General features: G+C 42.0%; 1 protein-coding gene across 1 annotated transcript in view; it reads left to right on the forward strand.

Annotated features, from left to right (window-relative positions):
- GPC5 (glypican 5) overlaps positions 1-17895 on the forward strand; it is a 623308-nt gene that overhangs the window by 335329 nt on the left and 270084 nt on the right. Inside the window, exon 7 of the mRNA XM_013127928.2 lies at positions 4046-4208. Coding sequence (XP_012983382.2) covers positions 4046-4208 — 163 coding nt within the window. The remainder of the gene's footprint in view (positions 1-4045; positions 4209-17895) is intronic.

Raw genomic sequence — 17895 nt, forward strand, 5'->3', positions numbered from 1 at the left:
AGTACCTCTCTTGTGAAAACAGGCTGAGAGGGTTGTGCTTGTTCAGCCTGGAGAAACCTTTGGGGAGACCTTCAGGCAGCCTTCCAGTACCTAAAGGGGACCTACAGGAAATCTGGAGAGGGACTTTTTACAAGTGCATGTAGTGACAGGACAAGGGCAATGGTTTTAAACTGAAAGAGTGTAGACTTAGGTTAGACATTAGGAAGAAGTTCTTTACTGTGAGGGTGGTGAGGCACTGGCACAGGCTGAGCAGACAAACTGTGGCTGCTCCATCCCTGGCAGTGCTCAAGGCCAGGCTGGATGGGGTTTTGCACAACCTGGTCTAGTGGGAGGTGTCCCTGCCCAATGCAGGATGTTTGGAACTAGATGATCTTTAAGGTCTCTTTCAACCCAAACCATTGTATGATAATAGTGTAAAGAAGGCTCCCTCACCTTTCAGTGTTTATCATTCATAAGCAATTGTCCTAGTTTCAGATGGGATAATTTTCTTCCTAGTACCTGGTATAGTATTGTGTTTTGGATTTAGGATAAGAATAATTCCCTTCCTTCTTCTTTCTCCAGTTTTATATGCTAAGTATGACACCATACAGTATGGAATATCCTCTGGTCAGTTGGGTTCAGATGTCCCAACTGTGTCCCCTCCCAACTACTTGTGCATCCCCAGTCTACTCTGTGGTGGGGTGAGAAGCAGAAGCAACCTTGACTGTGTAAGCACTGCTCAGCAGTGACTAAAATATCCTCATATTATCAACATTGTTTCCAGCACAAATCACAGAATCATAGAATCAGCTAGGTTGGAAAACACATTTAAGATCATTGAGTCCAACCATTACTGCAGGACTACCAAGACTAAACAATTATCAGAGGGCCTCATCCACATGGGGTTTGAACACTTCCAGGGATGGTGATTCCACCACTTTGCTGGGCAACCTGTTGCAATGTCTGACCACCCTTTTAGTGAATAAATCTGTCTCCCCACTGAGGAGTATTGCCGCGTGTGCTGACCCAAAGGATCCAATGGACAGGCAGGGGCTAGGAAGGACAGAGGATGACAGAGCAGGCAGGGAGAGCAGTGGGACATAGCCCCACGCTAGGTATGAGGAAAATTATCCCAGCCAAAACCAACAGACAAATTAAGTAAACTCATGTGGTGGGTTTTTTTTTTTTTTTTTTTTGTGGTGGTTGTTGTGTTTTGGTTGGTTGGTTGGTTTTGGTTTATTTAGTTTTTTCTTGTTATGCTCTGAAGGATAAGCTCCTTGGTTAAAGACAAAAGCAGTTTTTGTTCCATTTTAACTACTGTAATAGAACTAATTTCTGTGCCATCCTTTCTGAACAGAGGAAACAAGAACTGGATGTAGAAGTAATATAACTTCCCTAATCTGACTTAGTATTACTATTTCCGTCCCCAGAGATATCCCATTAAAATCTTTGGCTAGAACACTGTTTTTTATAATTCATAGTCTGCTGGCTATCCAGGACACACAGAATTATTTTACAGAATGGAATATTTTGTCCTCTAATATGCATGTAATGCAATATTTAGACTTGCAAATTTACATTTGTCTGTATTTTATTATAGCATATGTTTAAAAATTCATTCAATTGCCTGGCTTATTAGATGAGGTATTTTCTTAGTTTACTGCTTGTGCTTGTTATTTAGTAGCTCTTTAGTTCTTGTAGCAGTGAAAATTTAATCATTATTATTTTTTTGTTTTATACTGTTTTCCAAGTAAGCAATAAAAATCTTAAATAATCTAAAAATTACCAGACCCTATAGGACTGTATAACCATACTTTCTTAATGTCAGTTTTCCTAATTATGCTCATACTCTGAGATTTGTCAGGAAGCTTCAAATACCCTTACAGATGACTCCAGCTGCTATAAGCAGTTCATTTTCATACTAAAATGTTATATAGTACTAAGTCACGTATTTACAGAACCCTTTAAGTACTTTACTACAACAGTGTAACTTCTGCATGCAAACCTGTATTTTTATTCTAAAAGATTAGATTTCATAATGTTTATTAATGGCACTTTCCAATATTATAGCCTTCCTCAGAATTGCTGTTTGTGTTCAAGAAAGTGTTCCACTGAGCCATCAGTGAAAATCCCACGGGACATTTAGGCAACTGAGCAGAGAAAGATCTACGCTAAAGGCCCAGTTTCCCAGAGCTACATTGGCAAAGTGTGAAGTTCTAAACTCCCAGAGATGTTTCAGTTGGTTTCTGGCCAAATCATTCACTTGTGCACATGTACCACTAGCAGTAGAGAAAGCAAAAATTTTCTGTGAAAATACAATGCCACCAGCAGAGGACATTTGTTTGGTATCAAAACCTTAGATCAATAAGCCTTCAGGAAAATTAAGAAAAAGATCCAGCAAATCTAGCCTGGGATATTGGCATGCTTGCTGCAGTCTTGCAACACTGGTGACATAACCTGTGTCATGATTTAAATCACATCAAGAAAATAAGAAAAGTGACCTGTTTAACTGTGTGTGGTTCATTAAAATGGCTGTGTTTTGTTTCCATAAATGCTATGTTGGCAGAAGTATGGTACTGATACAGTATGAGTGGAGCAGCTATAAAAAGGAACATTTTTTTCTTAGCTAGGTAGTTAGCCTTTCAGGTAGCATATAACTGTCTAAAAAAACTTTTGAATCAAAAGTGCTGCATAAATTGGTTCTGCTGATTCAGTGGTGAACGCCATTATCCTTCCATAGTGTTGTAAGTGGCTTTTATAAAGCTGCTGAGATTTATCTGAGTTATGTGTTTGTTAAATGATTAAAATATTTTTTTTCTAGGCACTGTACACCACTTAACAGATCAAGTAGTCTGGAAAGTGACTCCATAGACCATAAACAAATTAAGTATATTGTCAAAAAATATGAAACCAGTATCCCCTTAAATAACAAAGTAGTCTCATTTTTTAAGTTATAAACCAGCTGTTTCAGACTAATTAGTAGCTACTTTCAGGAGCAAAAGACATCTGATTATTAAATTAAAGTTGCAGTGTAGCATGGATGATGTCTGTCTGCTCTAAAGAGTATTAGACTAAAGGAGTGATGACATGAGCTGGCAATGTGTGCTTGCAGCCCAGAAAGCCAAGCATCTGAAGAAGTGCAGCCAGTAGTTCTAGGGAGGTGATTCTGCTCCTCTGCTCTTGTGAAACCCCACCTGGAGTACTGTGTCCAACTCTGGAGTCCTCAGTACAGGAAAGACATGGACCTGCTGGAGTGGGCCAGATAACAGCCACAAAAATGATCAGAGGGCTGGAACACCTTTTCTGTAAGGAAAGGCTGAGACAGTTGGGCTTATTCTGCATGGAGAAGAAAAAGCTCTGAGAAGATCTTATTGTGGCCTTTCTGTATTTAAAGGGGGCTTATATGAAAGGTGAGGACAAGCTTTTTTAGTAAGGCCTGTTGCATTAGTACCAGGGTTCATGGCTTTAATCTAAAAGAGGGTAGATCAAGACTAGATATAAGGAATAATTTTCTTTATAATGAGGGTGGTGAAACATTGTAAAAGGTTGCCCAGAGGTGGTAGATGCCCCATCTCTGGAAACATTACAAGTGAGGCTGGATGGCACTCTTAGATCTTAAGATCCTTTCCAACCCTAACTATTCTATGATTCTATGATATAGCCAAAGATGTCCCTGCTCAATGCAGGGGAATTGGACTAGATGACCTTTGAAATCTTCTTCCAACACAAACTATTCCATGATTCCATGTCCTTGCCAATTCCACTTGGTTTTTGGGATAGGAATTGGTGCCTGGTTTTATTTTTTTTTTAATCTATCAATAAAGAGACAAACATTTTATATATATTTTTGGTTTTAATTAAAAAGGAAATTTTCATCTCCAGAGAACGCTCTTTTAAATGTGGCTGTAAGCCAGGGGAAAAAAAAATCATCAGAATTCTCATTCTGTGGATTCTGGAGTTTTCCTTTTAAATCAGATAATTACTAGAGAGACATACATGAATTTTTATGTACTGACTGAATTTCTCCATCTCTACTGCTAACTTGCACACTATACCTTGTCCTCAGCTGTTGCAGGGCAAATCATTTCCTAAATATGAAAAATGGGATCTCCGACAAACAGGCAGTGGTGGAGGTGTAGATGGACAAATCAGTGGAGATTGTGATGATGAAGATGGTTGCGGAGGATCAGGAAGTGGAGAAGTCAAGAGAGTCCTGAAAATGACAGACTGTAAGTCCAAGATTCTGTTTCCCTCATGCACTAAAATAATGAATTGGCATATTTTCTCCTAATACATACCACAGAATTACCTTGGAAAAGTTGTCTGTATAAATTTACCAGTATTTAAAGGAATAGGACTGCAATTATAGACTTTCTATGAGTGTGGTATGAATATGAGTATCAGTTTCATAACATGTTAACACATATTTGGAATAATATAGGCTGACCTCAACACAGTGTTTTAGTCAGGTAAAAAATTATACAATCTCATAGTCCAGTGAGTGACTCCTTTAATGTAAAAGGTGTGGCAGTTAAGTAGAAAAGTTCTATTTTTCATGGAACTATGGCCAAATATAAGGTTTAGTTGTGGTATCTGACTTTCATAGAGAACTCTTAGAACCAATATACTGTAGCATTCAGCTGCCGTTATTACTTCTTACATGTCTTTCTGCTTTTCTTAATGTTTTTGGTTTTGTGTATTTTGTGTGTGTTTGGGGTTTTCTTGGTTTTGTTTTGGGGGTGTTTGGTTTGTTGTTTTTTTTTTCTTTTCTGAAACACATTTGTAATATTTTTGTTCAAAAAATAATTTGTTCATGCACTTCAGCGACATGGAACTCCAAGCATGAGCAATTGGATTGTAGAACAAGTAAGTTAACTATTTCTGTGATTGAGGACACTATTCTGCATCTCTTACTTCTCTTCCCAGTGTAGAAATATAGGCAGAGATGGTGGGAAAAGATACCTGGTATAATCAAAATTGCGTTTCTGCATTTTGCATTTTTCTTCTTTCATTTTGCATTGCAAAAGTCAATACTAATAGGTAAGAAGTCAAGGTTGGCGTCAATCCCTGAATTTACCTATAATTACTGAATCTGAGCATGCTCTGTGTTTCCAGGCTTGTCTAAGAACCCCTGGTACTTCTTGACTTGATTTTGGAAAGGGTGTTAGAAGTGTTGTCATAGAGAAGCTGTAGTGTATGCTTGCCCAATTATGATTTAAACAATTGGAGAAATGAGACTGAACGTTCTCGGGGGTGCCTTAACAGGTCAGTTTGGAATCATCTTAAGATACTGTTGCACTGATACTAGTCTGTAGATTTTAAAGTTTTTCTAGATGGGTTTTTAAGAGATCTGTAGAAAATTTTGGACATTTACTTCCTGCCTTCAGAGATTTATATTTGAAAAACAAAATTAGAGATCAAATATTTAAATATTTATAAATATTTAAAATACTTAAAACCAGATATACTTTGGAATACTGGACATATCAAATCTATTTGATAATGACACTCCATGGTATCAAAAGACTGAAATAGTCTTAGAATATAACTAGAGCTATTAAGTATTAAATGAGAAAAACATTGCAAGAATAGTACATTTTTTTAACCATCTTCTCCTACACTAGATTTTTCCTTATACTGACATATTTTGTGTAATCTTTTTAAAATGTCAAAAATATAATTAGTCTTCACATTCTCTTCATGCTACATATATTATAAATCATTCAAATTATAAACTATGTATTAGGAATACTGAAGTCTGTATGTAATGCTGTTTCATTTGAACCTTTTCTAAGATACTATAGAACAAAATGATAAATCTATACTGTTCAATATTATGATTTAGGCATATATTGTGAGTTACTTTAACTTTCAATGAGCTGTTTTAATTTTATGGGTTTATGCAGGCAGGCATTTATTACTTGGAATGCACCATAAAAGGTGCCTTGAATGTATACCAGAAAGAGTCCCAGACAATACTACTTTCTTCCGCTAGACTTACTGGTGATATTGCTTACTGGTCTTTGAAAAGCATGACTAAATTTCAGCTGAGCTTAGAGTTTAACTGCAGTATGTCTGATCCTCAATGTTAGCATGTTAGTTCTAGTGCTTTTTTTTATGCCTTTTTTTTTTTTTTACTTTAGGAGTATAAAACTAGACAGAAATTGTCAAGTACTTTTCTGTATTTAGATATAATTTGTATTTTATCATGTATATCATGGAAGACTAACCAAACTTGATTTCTTATAGAGAAATAATCCTAAATAAATTGATGCAAAAAGAAAAAAAAAACAAAACTCTTGCAGTGTGAGCAAGATCAAAAAGTTAGATTTATTCAAATCCAATCCTTCATAAGCTTCTGGTTTGCAAACGCTTGTAATCTGACTCAGAATTCAAGCTCAAGAATTGCTGTACATCTGTACAATATTACTTTGTTTCTTCTGATACATAACAGATCATTCTTCAGATTTTCCACTGTTAAATGCTCTTTCTATGCATTATAAAACTGCAACTGAACTGGAGCACCAAATAGTTCGAATATGAATATGATCTCAACTTTTAGTGCTGCAGTTTTAAACACTCTTGTATAGCCATTTTGTCCAAGAAGAATTTTTATGTAAAAACAGCATTCAAAAAATTTTAATAAACTGCAGAAACCATATACATTCTTGTCATAGATAAGCATTGCTACAAGATTTCATAATGCATTTATTGTTTTTGAAGCTCAAAAAATAATTATAACAAATAGCAGATATGTTATTTTATGATTATTTCCTTTTAATGTGTCACATAAAAATCAGTGAAAGAAAGATTACTTACAGGGTTTAGTAACATACAAATTTTAACTGAATCCATTATGCATATGAGTAATTACCTTATATTCTTTTGATACATGGAGACATACAGATAGTATTATTTTTTCCTCACCAAAGAAACTTTTTAGTTTTCAGTTCTGGGCAACTTCATGTTCCCTTATAATCAGCCAGAAAAGAATGGGGGATTACTACCTGTTTTGTACTATAATAGAGTCTCTAGCCCTAATGGAAGCCTGGGATCCTTTTTCTTAGCAGTTCCAGATATTTTTCACCAAAGAAATAATCCTGTCTACAATAAATTCGTAATCTTAATAATCTCATAATATATGATACAGAAATAGATACTTTTAAGAGCCTTGATTCGTATAAAGACACATCTGCCCTTTTTTTGACACTGTGTCATTGCTTTCTGAACATGTGTATGATCATCAGACCTGAAAGGTGTGAGACCCTCAGAGAGGAAGTGAGGGGATATGTTTCCGCCTAGACAAACTTCTAGCAATATTATGTGAATATACAGCCTCTGAAATAAAAGATTACTTACTTCTACACTCAGTGCCACAGATGTAAGAATTGTTTTCACTTAGTGTTGGAGATTGACAATGGCATGTTGACAGACTTTAGGCTTTAGAAGGCCAATGAAGACATTTAGTGTGCATAACTTAGGAGTGATTGCCCTAGCACTACACTAGCACTTAAAGTATGTTGTATTTTGAAAAATTTCAGTGTTTCTATCAGTCAATCCTTACATTTCATTCAATGCTTCAAAGTCCTACAATTGTGCTGACTGCTTCCTTCTTATAAGTACTTTTAAAATATAGCAAATTGATGCAGTTATTTGAAGGAATGGTACTAGAAAGGATAGTGTATTTTAAATATATAAAATAAACAGTAGTATAAAGTCTTGACACTTCATTTGCTAGTTTTATTCTACTCTAAGCAGGAGCTCCCACAGGACTATTTCATGCATCACTAGGAATTATCTCCTCAAAAAACCCTGCAGAATGCAAGAGGTAATAACAACAAATACTCATCACCTATATATCGATTTGAATCTGTTCCCAAACAGCTCTTGAGGAAGGGCTAATCCTGATATCACTCCTCTGAGGTGCTCAATACCATCTATCAAAATTTTCATAAGACTTTTAGCAAGACCACTAATTTTCTGAAAAGTGCTCTACCATTGCTTTGTCTTTCTTTTTGCATTCTAAAATGAAGCATAGGTGATTATTTACTACAGCCAGAGGTCTCCTAGTTCAGAGCTCATATATGGAGAAATATCACAGTTGTCTGTGGTTAAGGTATATACAGGGAAAGCTTATCTCTCACTTGTTTGATTTTTATCTCACCTGATTTTTATCCTGAGGAAAAAAAGCCTCAAAAATGTTTTATTTCTAGGATTACTTAATCAGTAGATTATTATTTTCTTGTTAAGACTATGCAATAGAGGTAAAATAACTTAGAAAAGGCTTTATGTTATGATCTCCATATAAAGAGGATACTGTGATTCAAATAAGGCAATCTGTGTCTCTTACTTGACTTTATACTGCATTCTGAAGTCTCAGACATCTTCTCCTCTTTTTGTTCACCCACTTCAGTGTAATTGCTTTTCTTTTTTTTTTTTTTTAATCTGATTCTGATGGCATCTTCTGTGACCAAGACTACTTAAAGCTGGCAGTAAAATCTCTATTATGATGTTTGCCATCTGTTACATTGTTTCAAACTTTCATCTGCATTGTGTGTTACCTCAGTAAATTAAGAGATCCCTTATGTCTAAGTAAGATTTCATATTTTATTTTGTTTAGAATCATAGAATAGTTAGGGTTGGAAAGGACCTCAGGATCATCTAGTTCCAACCCCCGGCCATGGGCAGGGACACCTCACACTGAACCATGTCACCCAGGGCTTTGTCCAACCTGGCTTTGAACACTGCCTGGTATGAAGCATTCACAACCTCCCCGGGCAACCCACCGCAGTGCCTCACCACCCTTACAGTAAAGAACTTCTTCCTTATACCTAAACTTCCCCTGTTTAAGTTGAAACCCATTCCCCCTTCTCCTGTCACTATAGTCCCTAATGAATAATCTCTCCCCAACATCCTTGTAGGCCCCCTTCAGATACTGGAAGGCTGCTATGAGGTCTCCACGAAGCCTTCTCTTCTTCAGGCTGAACAGCCCCAACTTTCTCAGCCTGTCTTCATATGGGAGGTACTCCAGTCCCCTGATCATCCTCATGGCCTCCTCTGGACTTGCTCCAACAGTTCCATGTCCTTTTTATGTTGAGGAAACCAGAACTGCACACAATACTCCAAGTGAGGTCTCACAAGAGCAGAGTAGAGGGGCAGGATCACCTCCTTCGACCTGCTGGTCCCGCTCCTTTTGATGCAGCCCAGGACACAGTTGGCTTTCTGGGCTGCGAGTGCACACTGAAGCTGGCTCATGTTCATTTTCTCATCAACCAACACCCCAAAGTCCTATGCCTGGGATTGCTCTGACCCAGGTGTAAGACCTTGCACTTGGCTTTGTTGAACTTCATGAGGCTGGCGTTGACCCACCTCTCAAGAGTGTCAAGGTCCCTCTGGATGGCATTCCTTCCCTCCAGTGTATCAACCAAACCACACAGCTTGGTGTCATTGGCAAACCTACTGAAGGCATGCTCAATCCCACTGTCCATGACACAGACAAAGATGTTGGACAATACCAGTCCCAACACCAATCCCTGAGGGACACCACTCATTACTGGTCTCCAGCTGAACACTGAGCCATTGACCACAACTCTTTGAGTACGGCCATCCAGCCAGTTCTTTATCCACCGCGTTGTCTTTGCACAATTGAGAAACCTCCTGGATTGCTTGTGATGGGCTGTACCATCACTCCAACAGGTATCAGGATGGTTGAAATCCCCCATGAGGACAAGTGCCTGCCAGCGTGAGGCTGTTCCTGTCTGTCTACAGAGTGCTTCATCCACAGGGTCCTCTTGATCAGGCTGTCTCTGACAGATCCCCACAGTAATGTCCCCCATAGCTGATGTCCCTTTTATCCTGAGTCACAAACCCTCGATTAACTAATCACCTCTTCAGACAGAGTTCCATATTTTCCAGCCTATGACTGACATTAACAGCAACTCCCTCTCCCCATCTGCCAGGGCTGTCTTTTCCAAAGAGCCTTTAACCTTCCATTCCAACATTTCAGCCACAGGAGCCATCCCACCATGTTTCTGTGATGCCAATGATATCATATCCCTGTAGCCATGTACATATCTCTGATTCCTCTTGTTTAATCCCCGTACTATGGGCGTTTGTATAGAGGCATCTGAGCCAAGCTTCAAACGAAGCTGACTAATTGGCTGGAGTGGCTGAAATAGCTCTGTATCGCTCCAAGCATTTAATTATAGGTGCTGGCAACTGACTGGGAGTGTTGGGATGGATCGATGGCCACCTCCCATACACATCTAGTCTAAAGCTTTCTTGATAAGCCTGGCAAGTCTCCTACCAAAGCAGCTCTTCGCCTTTGTCAGATCAGCTCCACCAGCCTCCAGCAGATGTGTCCTCCCATATCGAGTCCCATGTTCTAAATACACAAACTCCAGACTATGGCACCACTGTTGTGACTATTTTTTAACATGCCAAATCCACATGGCCTTTTCAGGGTCCTCCCTTGTGACCTGGAGGATCAATGAAAAAACTATTGGAGCCCCAGAGCCCCTAATCACTTCCCCAAGGGCTCTGTAGTCCTTCTTAATGTTCTCCAGGCTACTGCTGTCAATATCACTAGCACACACATGGGCCACAAGAACGGGGTATTAGTCAGCGGGACTTAGTAGGCCAGACAGCCTCTCTGCAACATCCCTGATTCGAGCGCCTGGTAGGCAATACACCTCCCTTGAGACTGGGTCAGGAAAACACATGGGTGCCTCTGAGCTCTTCAGAGTAAAGTCACCTACTACTATGGCCCACTACGTTTTCCTGGAGGCATCAGTAGTGATCCTCTTTACTGGTGCAGCAGAAGATTGTTCATTTGATGAGGTGTGTGTTTCCTCCTCAGTCCCCTGAAGAGCTGTGAAGTGGTTCTGGGTGGGGACATCAGAGTCTAGAGGAAGCCCCTTGCTTTTAATTGTCCTCTTCCTCCTTTATTTTCTTGGTCTCTATCAGCTTCTCTGGTATCTCTTAGCATACTGACAATCTCCCCCAGCTCAGCCCCTGCTGCAGGAGGACCTCCACCAGGATGCACTGAGTGCAGCCCTGTCCATTGTGCATCCTTGCATCAAGAGACCAGAGGGGATGCTTTCTACACTGCGAGGTCAGCGCTGCAGCCTCTCCTCTCATGGGTTCTGTCTGGTTCCAATGCTGCCTGCGCCAGGGCAGACAAAGCAGAGCATGCCCTCCACATTTCTGCAAAGTTCATGCAGAGGGAACCAAAACCGCTTTCTTTCACCTCTGGGATCAACACAGTCAAATGACTACGTGATATAAACACCTTTATTGATACAGTCTGAATACACAGATTAATTTACAGGGACACCCAGCAGCGGTGCCCAGTGTGTGCCTGCCATGGGCACAGATATTCAGGGGGCCTGCTGGGCACAAGCACTGCCTCAGGGCCACCATCCCCAAAGGGGGATGCTGGGCGAAGAGGCAGCAGCAGCAGGGCTGCAGTGGGCGGGGCTGCGGAGGCCCCGTCACCCCCGTGTCACAGGGCCTCCACCCACCAACGCAGCATCACAATGCCCCGGGGCAGTATAAAGCAGCCTCCTCCCCTGTTCCACTGCCAGAGAGCCTGGTGCTGGCACCAGGACAGAGCTGGAGCCTGAAGGCACCCAAAGGGAATTCCTTGAGGCACCTGTGGAATTACTTGGAGGGGCAGAGGACAGAAGACTGCCCGAAGCTGCTGGAGGTTCTCTGATGCAATTCCAGACCCTGGAGGGGTCACACAGTTCATTGGATGGATGGAAATCCTGCTTCAGTCTGCAGAGAGATCCCCGTCCTCATCTTCTGGGGAGATAGTGTCAGAAGCCATAAGGAATAGGGTCCCCAGACGGCCCAGTGCCCTCCTGCAGTGCTTTGGAGCTCCCACTGCCGGGCACAGGAAGCATTTTTGCTGCCAGGGTTGATGAGGCCAGGGTCACTTTGCTGTTCTTGGAAGCCCCTGAGATGGCTCCAGGTGGAGGCAGAAAAGGCAGGGCCAGTTTCCCCCAAGAGCCATAACCAGCCCATGGACCAGGAGCAGGTCTTGCTCAGGTGCTCAGGGAGTAGCCGATCGCCAGCACTGGGGTCAGGAAGGAATTTTCCCCCGGGGCAGATTGGCACCGGTCCCCGGGGGTTTTTTGCCTTCCTCTGAGCACTGAGCAGGACCACTTGTCAGGGCTCCTCGGTGCATTCCGGCTTGGTTATCGCCCGGTGCTCATGCTCCACGAAGGTGGCCCTCGTGTCCTGCAGCTGGGGGGGGAAGAGCTTTTTTCCCCCCAGGTGGCCTAGCAAGTGTCCCTGGGGTTTTTTGCCTTCCCCTGCAGCCGAGCACAGCCCCTTCATGGGGCTCCTTTGGGTTAGTGTGGCCCAAGGGCAGCGGCTCGTGCTCCACGCAGCTGGCCCTCGTGCCCCGCATCCGGGGGAGGCAGAGTTCTGGACTCCCAGGGTGGCCCCAGCGTGGCCCCGGGATTGTTGCCTGTCCTCTGTAGCATTGAGCACCACCCCTTGTCAGGTCTTCCCCGGCCCATTCTGGCTGGGTTCTTGCACTGCTCTCACACCACCACAGCACCGCTAGGAAAGATTTAGGGAAAGAAAATATAACCTAAACTAGGCTAGGCTAAAATCAACTAAACTAAGCTAAGCTAAGCTAAAATAAGAAAAAAACACTTCATTTATAAGTAAATAAATTACTTTTTCTGCCTGTAACCTGTCTGATTTGTGTCTTTGAAAGTGCTTTTGGTGCTGAAAGCCCCTTGGCATTTCAGGTAAATAATGGTCTCATCATTATACAACTCATGGAATGGAACAGGATGGAATGGAATGGAATGAAATGGAACAGAATGGAACACAATGGAATGGAAGAGAAGAGAACTGAATGCAACGGAACTGAACTGAACAGAATATAACAGAACAGCTATGATATGTCATGCACATAGTCCTGCATGACAAGCTCTGACATAGGTCCGAGGGGCTGCCTGCAGTGCAGATCCCGAGGGAGGCCGGTCCAAGGCATTGAGGCCTATGAACACCCTCCATACCCTGACAGAAATAGGCATGCACTCCTCATCTACTCTCCTTTAGACATGTACGGGGTGCCACAGCAGAGAGAGTACTGGGCCAGACAGACTCCTGACAGAGCGTTGTTGTTCTCAGGCTCTTGTGTTTTGTTCTGTTTCTCCCAAAGAAACAACTCTGGCATTTTTACAAACCAGTATTTGGGGGAGGGGTGGGTTTGGGAGAGGGTGGAAATCACAAGGAAATGAGCAGGTCTTGCCCACATGAACAAGATTTGCAACCACTCAGTTCAAGAGCACTCCTGCTTCAGGCTGAGGGCTTGACCTTTGAGCCTCACTGACGTCAGAGATGTGGTCCTTTGCTATCATAGAATCATAGGTTAGGGTTTGGAAGGACCTCAAGATCATCTAGTTCCAACCCCCCTGCCATGGGCAGGGACACCTCACACTGAACCATATTACCCAAGGCTTCATCCAGTCTGGTCTTGAACACTGCCAGGGATGGAGCATTCACTACCTCCCTGGGCAACCCATTCCAGTACCTCACCACCCTCACAGTACAGAATTTCTTCATTAGATCCCATCTAAACCTCTGCTGTTTAAGTTTCAACCTGTTACCCCTTGTCCTATCACTATAGTCCCTAATGAATAGTCCCTCCCCAGCATCCCTGTAGGCCCCCTTCAGATACTGGAAGGCTGCTATGAGGTCTCCATGCAGCCTTCTCTTCTTCAGGCTGAACAGCCCCAACTTTCTCAGCCTGTCTTCATACGGGAGGTGCTCCAGTCCCCTGATCATCCTCGTGACCCTCCTCTGCACTTGTTCTAATAGCTCCATGTCCTTTTTATGTTGAGGATACCAGAACTGCACACAATACTCCAAGTGAGGTCTCACAAGAGCAGAGTAGAGGGGCAGGATCACCTCCTTTGACCTGCTGGTCACATTCCTTTTGATGCAGCCCAGGATATGGTTGTCTTTCTGGGCTGTAAGCGCACACTGAAGCTGGCTCATGTTCATTTTCTCATTGACCAGCACCCCCAAGTCCTTCTCCGCAGGGCTGCACTGAATTTCCTTTTTGCCCAACCTGTTGCTGTGCCTGGGATTGCTCCATCTCAGGTGTAGGACCTTGTACTTGGCATGGTTAAACTTCATGAGGTTGGCATCAGCCCACCTCACAAGCATGTCAAGGTCCCTCTGAATGGCATTCCTTCCCTCCAGCGTACCAAGGGAACCACACAGCTTGGTGTCACCTTGGAAACCCAAATGAACTGGATGAACACAGAAGAGTTTCACAAATCTGTTCAGATGCCCAAATGATCCAGAAGCAATCGACATCTCTCACCCCCACCAGAAGTCACAGGTCTCCTTCCCACAGAGTGACGGAGCCAATGCCTGCAATGGGATGTGACGCCCATTCAAACCCTTCCACTAGTGCTGTCCTGGGAAGTAATAGCATCCAGTATTTCTTCAGCGTGTACTGTTAGGGAAAGAAGGAAATAGGGAGAAAAAAATTGGAAGTTGGAAGAGCCCTATTATGATCATCAAGTCCAACTGCTCGACCCCTTCGGGGCTGGCCAAAAGCTAAAGCATGTTATTAAGGGGGTTGTCCAAATGCTCTGAAACACTGATGGGCACAGGGCACTGGTCGTCTCTCTAGGAAGCCTGTTCCAGTGTCTGGCCACCCTCTAGGTAAAGAAATGCTTCCTAATGTTTAGTCTAAACCACCCCTGGCACAGCTTTGACCCATTCCCACACGTCCTATCAATGGAACCCAGCAAGAACCTCCTTTTCCATTTCCCCTCCTTGGAAAGAGCAAGGAGGTTCCCCCTCAGACTCCTTTTCTCCAAACTAGACAAACCCCGTGTCCTCAGCTGCTCCTCACAGGACATGCCTTCCAGCCCTGTCACCAGCCTTGTTGCCCTCCTCTGGACGCATTCAAGGACCTTCATGTTCTTCTAAAATGTCAGGGCCTAGGACTGCATCCAGTAGTACTCTAGGTGAGCCTGCACCAGCGCTGATTATATCAGGACAATCACCTCTTCCTCCTTGTTTTTGTTGATTATGGTTTTTTTGTTGCTAGTTCCCAACTTCCTGGATTAATGCCCTCCTTCTTTTCTGTATGTGCTATGGTGGACGCTTGTGTCCCCTGCACAGTCTGGGCCTGGAGCAAGCAGCCCAGTTCCCTCTCATCTTCCCTGACACCTATAAACAGCATCCCGCAGCTCAGTCCCTGTTGCAGAAGGACTTCTACCAGGACGCACCGAGTGCAGCCCTGCCCATGGTGTACCCTCGCCCCACCAGACCGGTACAGGCACTTTCTGCACCCCGAGCTCTGCGCTGCAGCCTTCCCTCTCATCGGCCCTGTCTGGTGCCGACGCTGCCGCCGCCTGGGCAGCCGGAGCAGAGCTCCCAGATCGGGCCCTGGTCCTGAGGCGGGCGCTCCACAGCCCGCCTGCTGCGTGCTCTTGCTGCCAGCGCCAGCTGCGGGGGGTTCCCCTCGCTCCGGGATTGAGGGCTCCTCTCTGGAGGTGCTCCCCTCAGCAAATGACCGCCTATCGCACGTCCTTGCGGCGGCGACAACCCATTCAAATGTCTGCCCTATCAACTTTCGATGGTACTTGTCTGTTTATGCACAATGGTATTCTTCCTAATTTCCCATTGTTACTGTGTTCTCATTCAGGTGTCTTTGAAAGGGCTATGTGACTTGACTGTTCGTGTGTTCACTCAGTTCAGAATGTCTCAATTCTGTTAAAAACGAGCCTCAAACTTGCTGGTGAAAAAGAAAAGTTAGATGGAAGTGAGCAAATCCATGGAAAGGAGTGAGCTTTCCTTCCTGCACTTTTTAATTGGAGCCCAGTTTTCTCCAGGATGATAAATTGCCCTTTTATTACTCCATTACCACATAAAGTGACGATCTCCTCCAGGATGCTAACTTTATTCCTATGTATAGCAAATTAGTTTAAAGGTAGTTCAGATGATGCACAACTTGCATCATACCTTTATCACACAACACCATATTCTCTGATGATTCCAGAAAGGAGTTCCTGAAGAGCTATAATTTTCACAGAAGAATCCAGATCAGAAAATACATGCTGGAGGATATCTTCTGTGCTCGGTTTGGGAGACATAAAGCAGTAGCCAGGAGCTGTTTTATTTCTTTTGAAAGTTGCTAAAAAACTGAGAAGTTGGAAGTGGCACTCTAGCACTTTTGTATGACTGTGGCACTGGCTACTTCTACTGTTGTGGAAAGAAAATAGCATTTAGGCCATTCTTTATCCAGATAAATAACTATAACATCTATTGTCATATTCCTTTTTCTCAGGAAATATAAAAGAATAAATGAGAAAACAGTTTACATTACTACTTTGCTGGAAAGTTTGTTTCTTTACTGGTAACTATGAATGTGAATATTTATACATTGGTTCAATTTAAAAATACATGCAATAAAAGGCTCCAAGTTTCTGGTAACTTCAGAATTAGTGGCATTATTATAAGGTAATTCTCATAAAATATAACCTCATGTTATTAATGCAGGTAATTTCTAATAATTACACTGATATGAGTATGCTTGTTAAATGCTTTTTGATAACTTAAAACCTCTGAGGAGTAATTGTGCTTCTTTATTTCTGTTTGTGGTAGACTGTCATAACAACCTCCATGTGGAGTGTAATAAGCTAATACCAGGAAATACACTGTTGAAAAATACAAAATTTTATAGTATCCAACTTTATTTCTGCCCTCTTTGTGAATTTCCTCATAAAATTTTATGTAAACTTTCCCCCTATATTTATTTATTTATTTATTTATTTAATTGACCAGCCAACTTGACAGTACTCAGGTTAAATTCATCACTCAGGAAATGCAAATCACAGAATCCCAAGGGTTGGAAGGGACCTCCAAAGGTCACCTAGTCCAACCCCCCTGCAAGAGCAGAGTAACCTAGACTATGTTGACTCCTGACAAATTATTATGCTCAAGAGAGACAGTTAAATAGGAAACAAGTAAAATTTGAAACATCATAATTTGTTTGTTTGTTTTTTTCAATGCATAATATGAATATACAGGTCATGCATTTTTGCAAAATAAGATACAAGGAAGGTGTCTTGTTACTTGTCAGCTTTTACATGGCAGTTCAAATTGTATTTGTTTGGGTTTTTTTTCTCTCACTGCTTCATGTGACACATCCAGCAACTTTAACTTTGCAAACTGCTTTGGGTTTTTTGTGTGTGGAAATCATTGGAACCTGTGTATCCTTGTATCTTTTTCATCAGTAATTTATATCATCAGGAATTTCTGTGCCAACACTTGATCATGCACACACAAAAAAATCCTTGAACTTCATATGTCTTGACAATTTGTATCTTCTTGCTGAAAGAAAATACTGATTTATTGAAATGTAATTTTTCCATTGGAATATACTAGTTATAATAGACCTCTCTCATCAAAAGATTTCCAGTTCTCCAAAAGACAAGTGAAAGAGAGAAGAGCTCAAATTAACAGTTTACTGTGGAAAGGCAGGGTAAAATACCCTAGCCTCCCAATTAATATTAGCCTATGTGAACATTATAGATGATTTATGTGAAATTATCAAAGTTGCGTGATTTACTAATCCAATCCCCTCAAATGAGCCAGTGGAAAATTGGTTAACGTTACTCCTTCAAAAAGCAGCAGATTATAGCCAAGTATGTTGTATCCTACCTTTACCTATTATAAATCTGTCTCTCTGGTCCAAAGTCTCTTTAGTTAGTAGAAAAACCTAGATGTAGTTCTAAGTCTTTAAAACTACAGTGAAAACCATTCAGCTAACATATGGGGGGAAACCAGAATAACCACTTCACTAGTGTCTGACCTGAATTTAGGTCTTTGTTTTCCTAAACCAACTTTTAAAAAAGTTTATATTTCATC

The sequence above is a fragment of the Melopsittacus undulatus genome, chromosome 2 (assembly GCF_012275295.1).
Source record: "Melopsittacus undulatus isolate bMelUnd1 chromosome 2, bMelUnd1.mat.Z, whole genome shotgun sequence".
Classification (NCBI taxonomy): domain Eukaryota; kingdom Metazoa; phylum Chordata; class Aves; order Psittaciformes; family Psittaculidae; genus Melopsittacus; species Melopsittacus undulatus.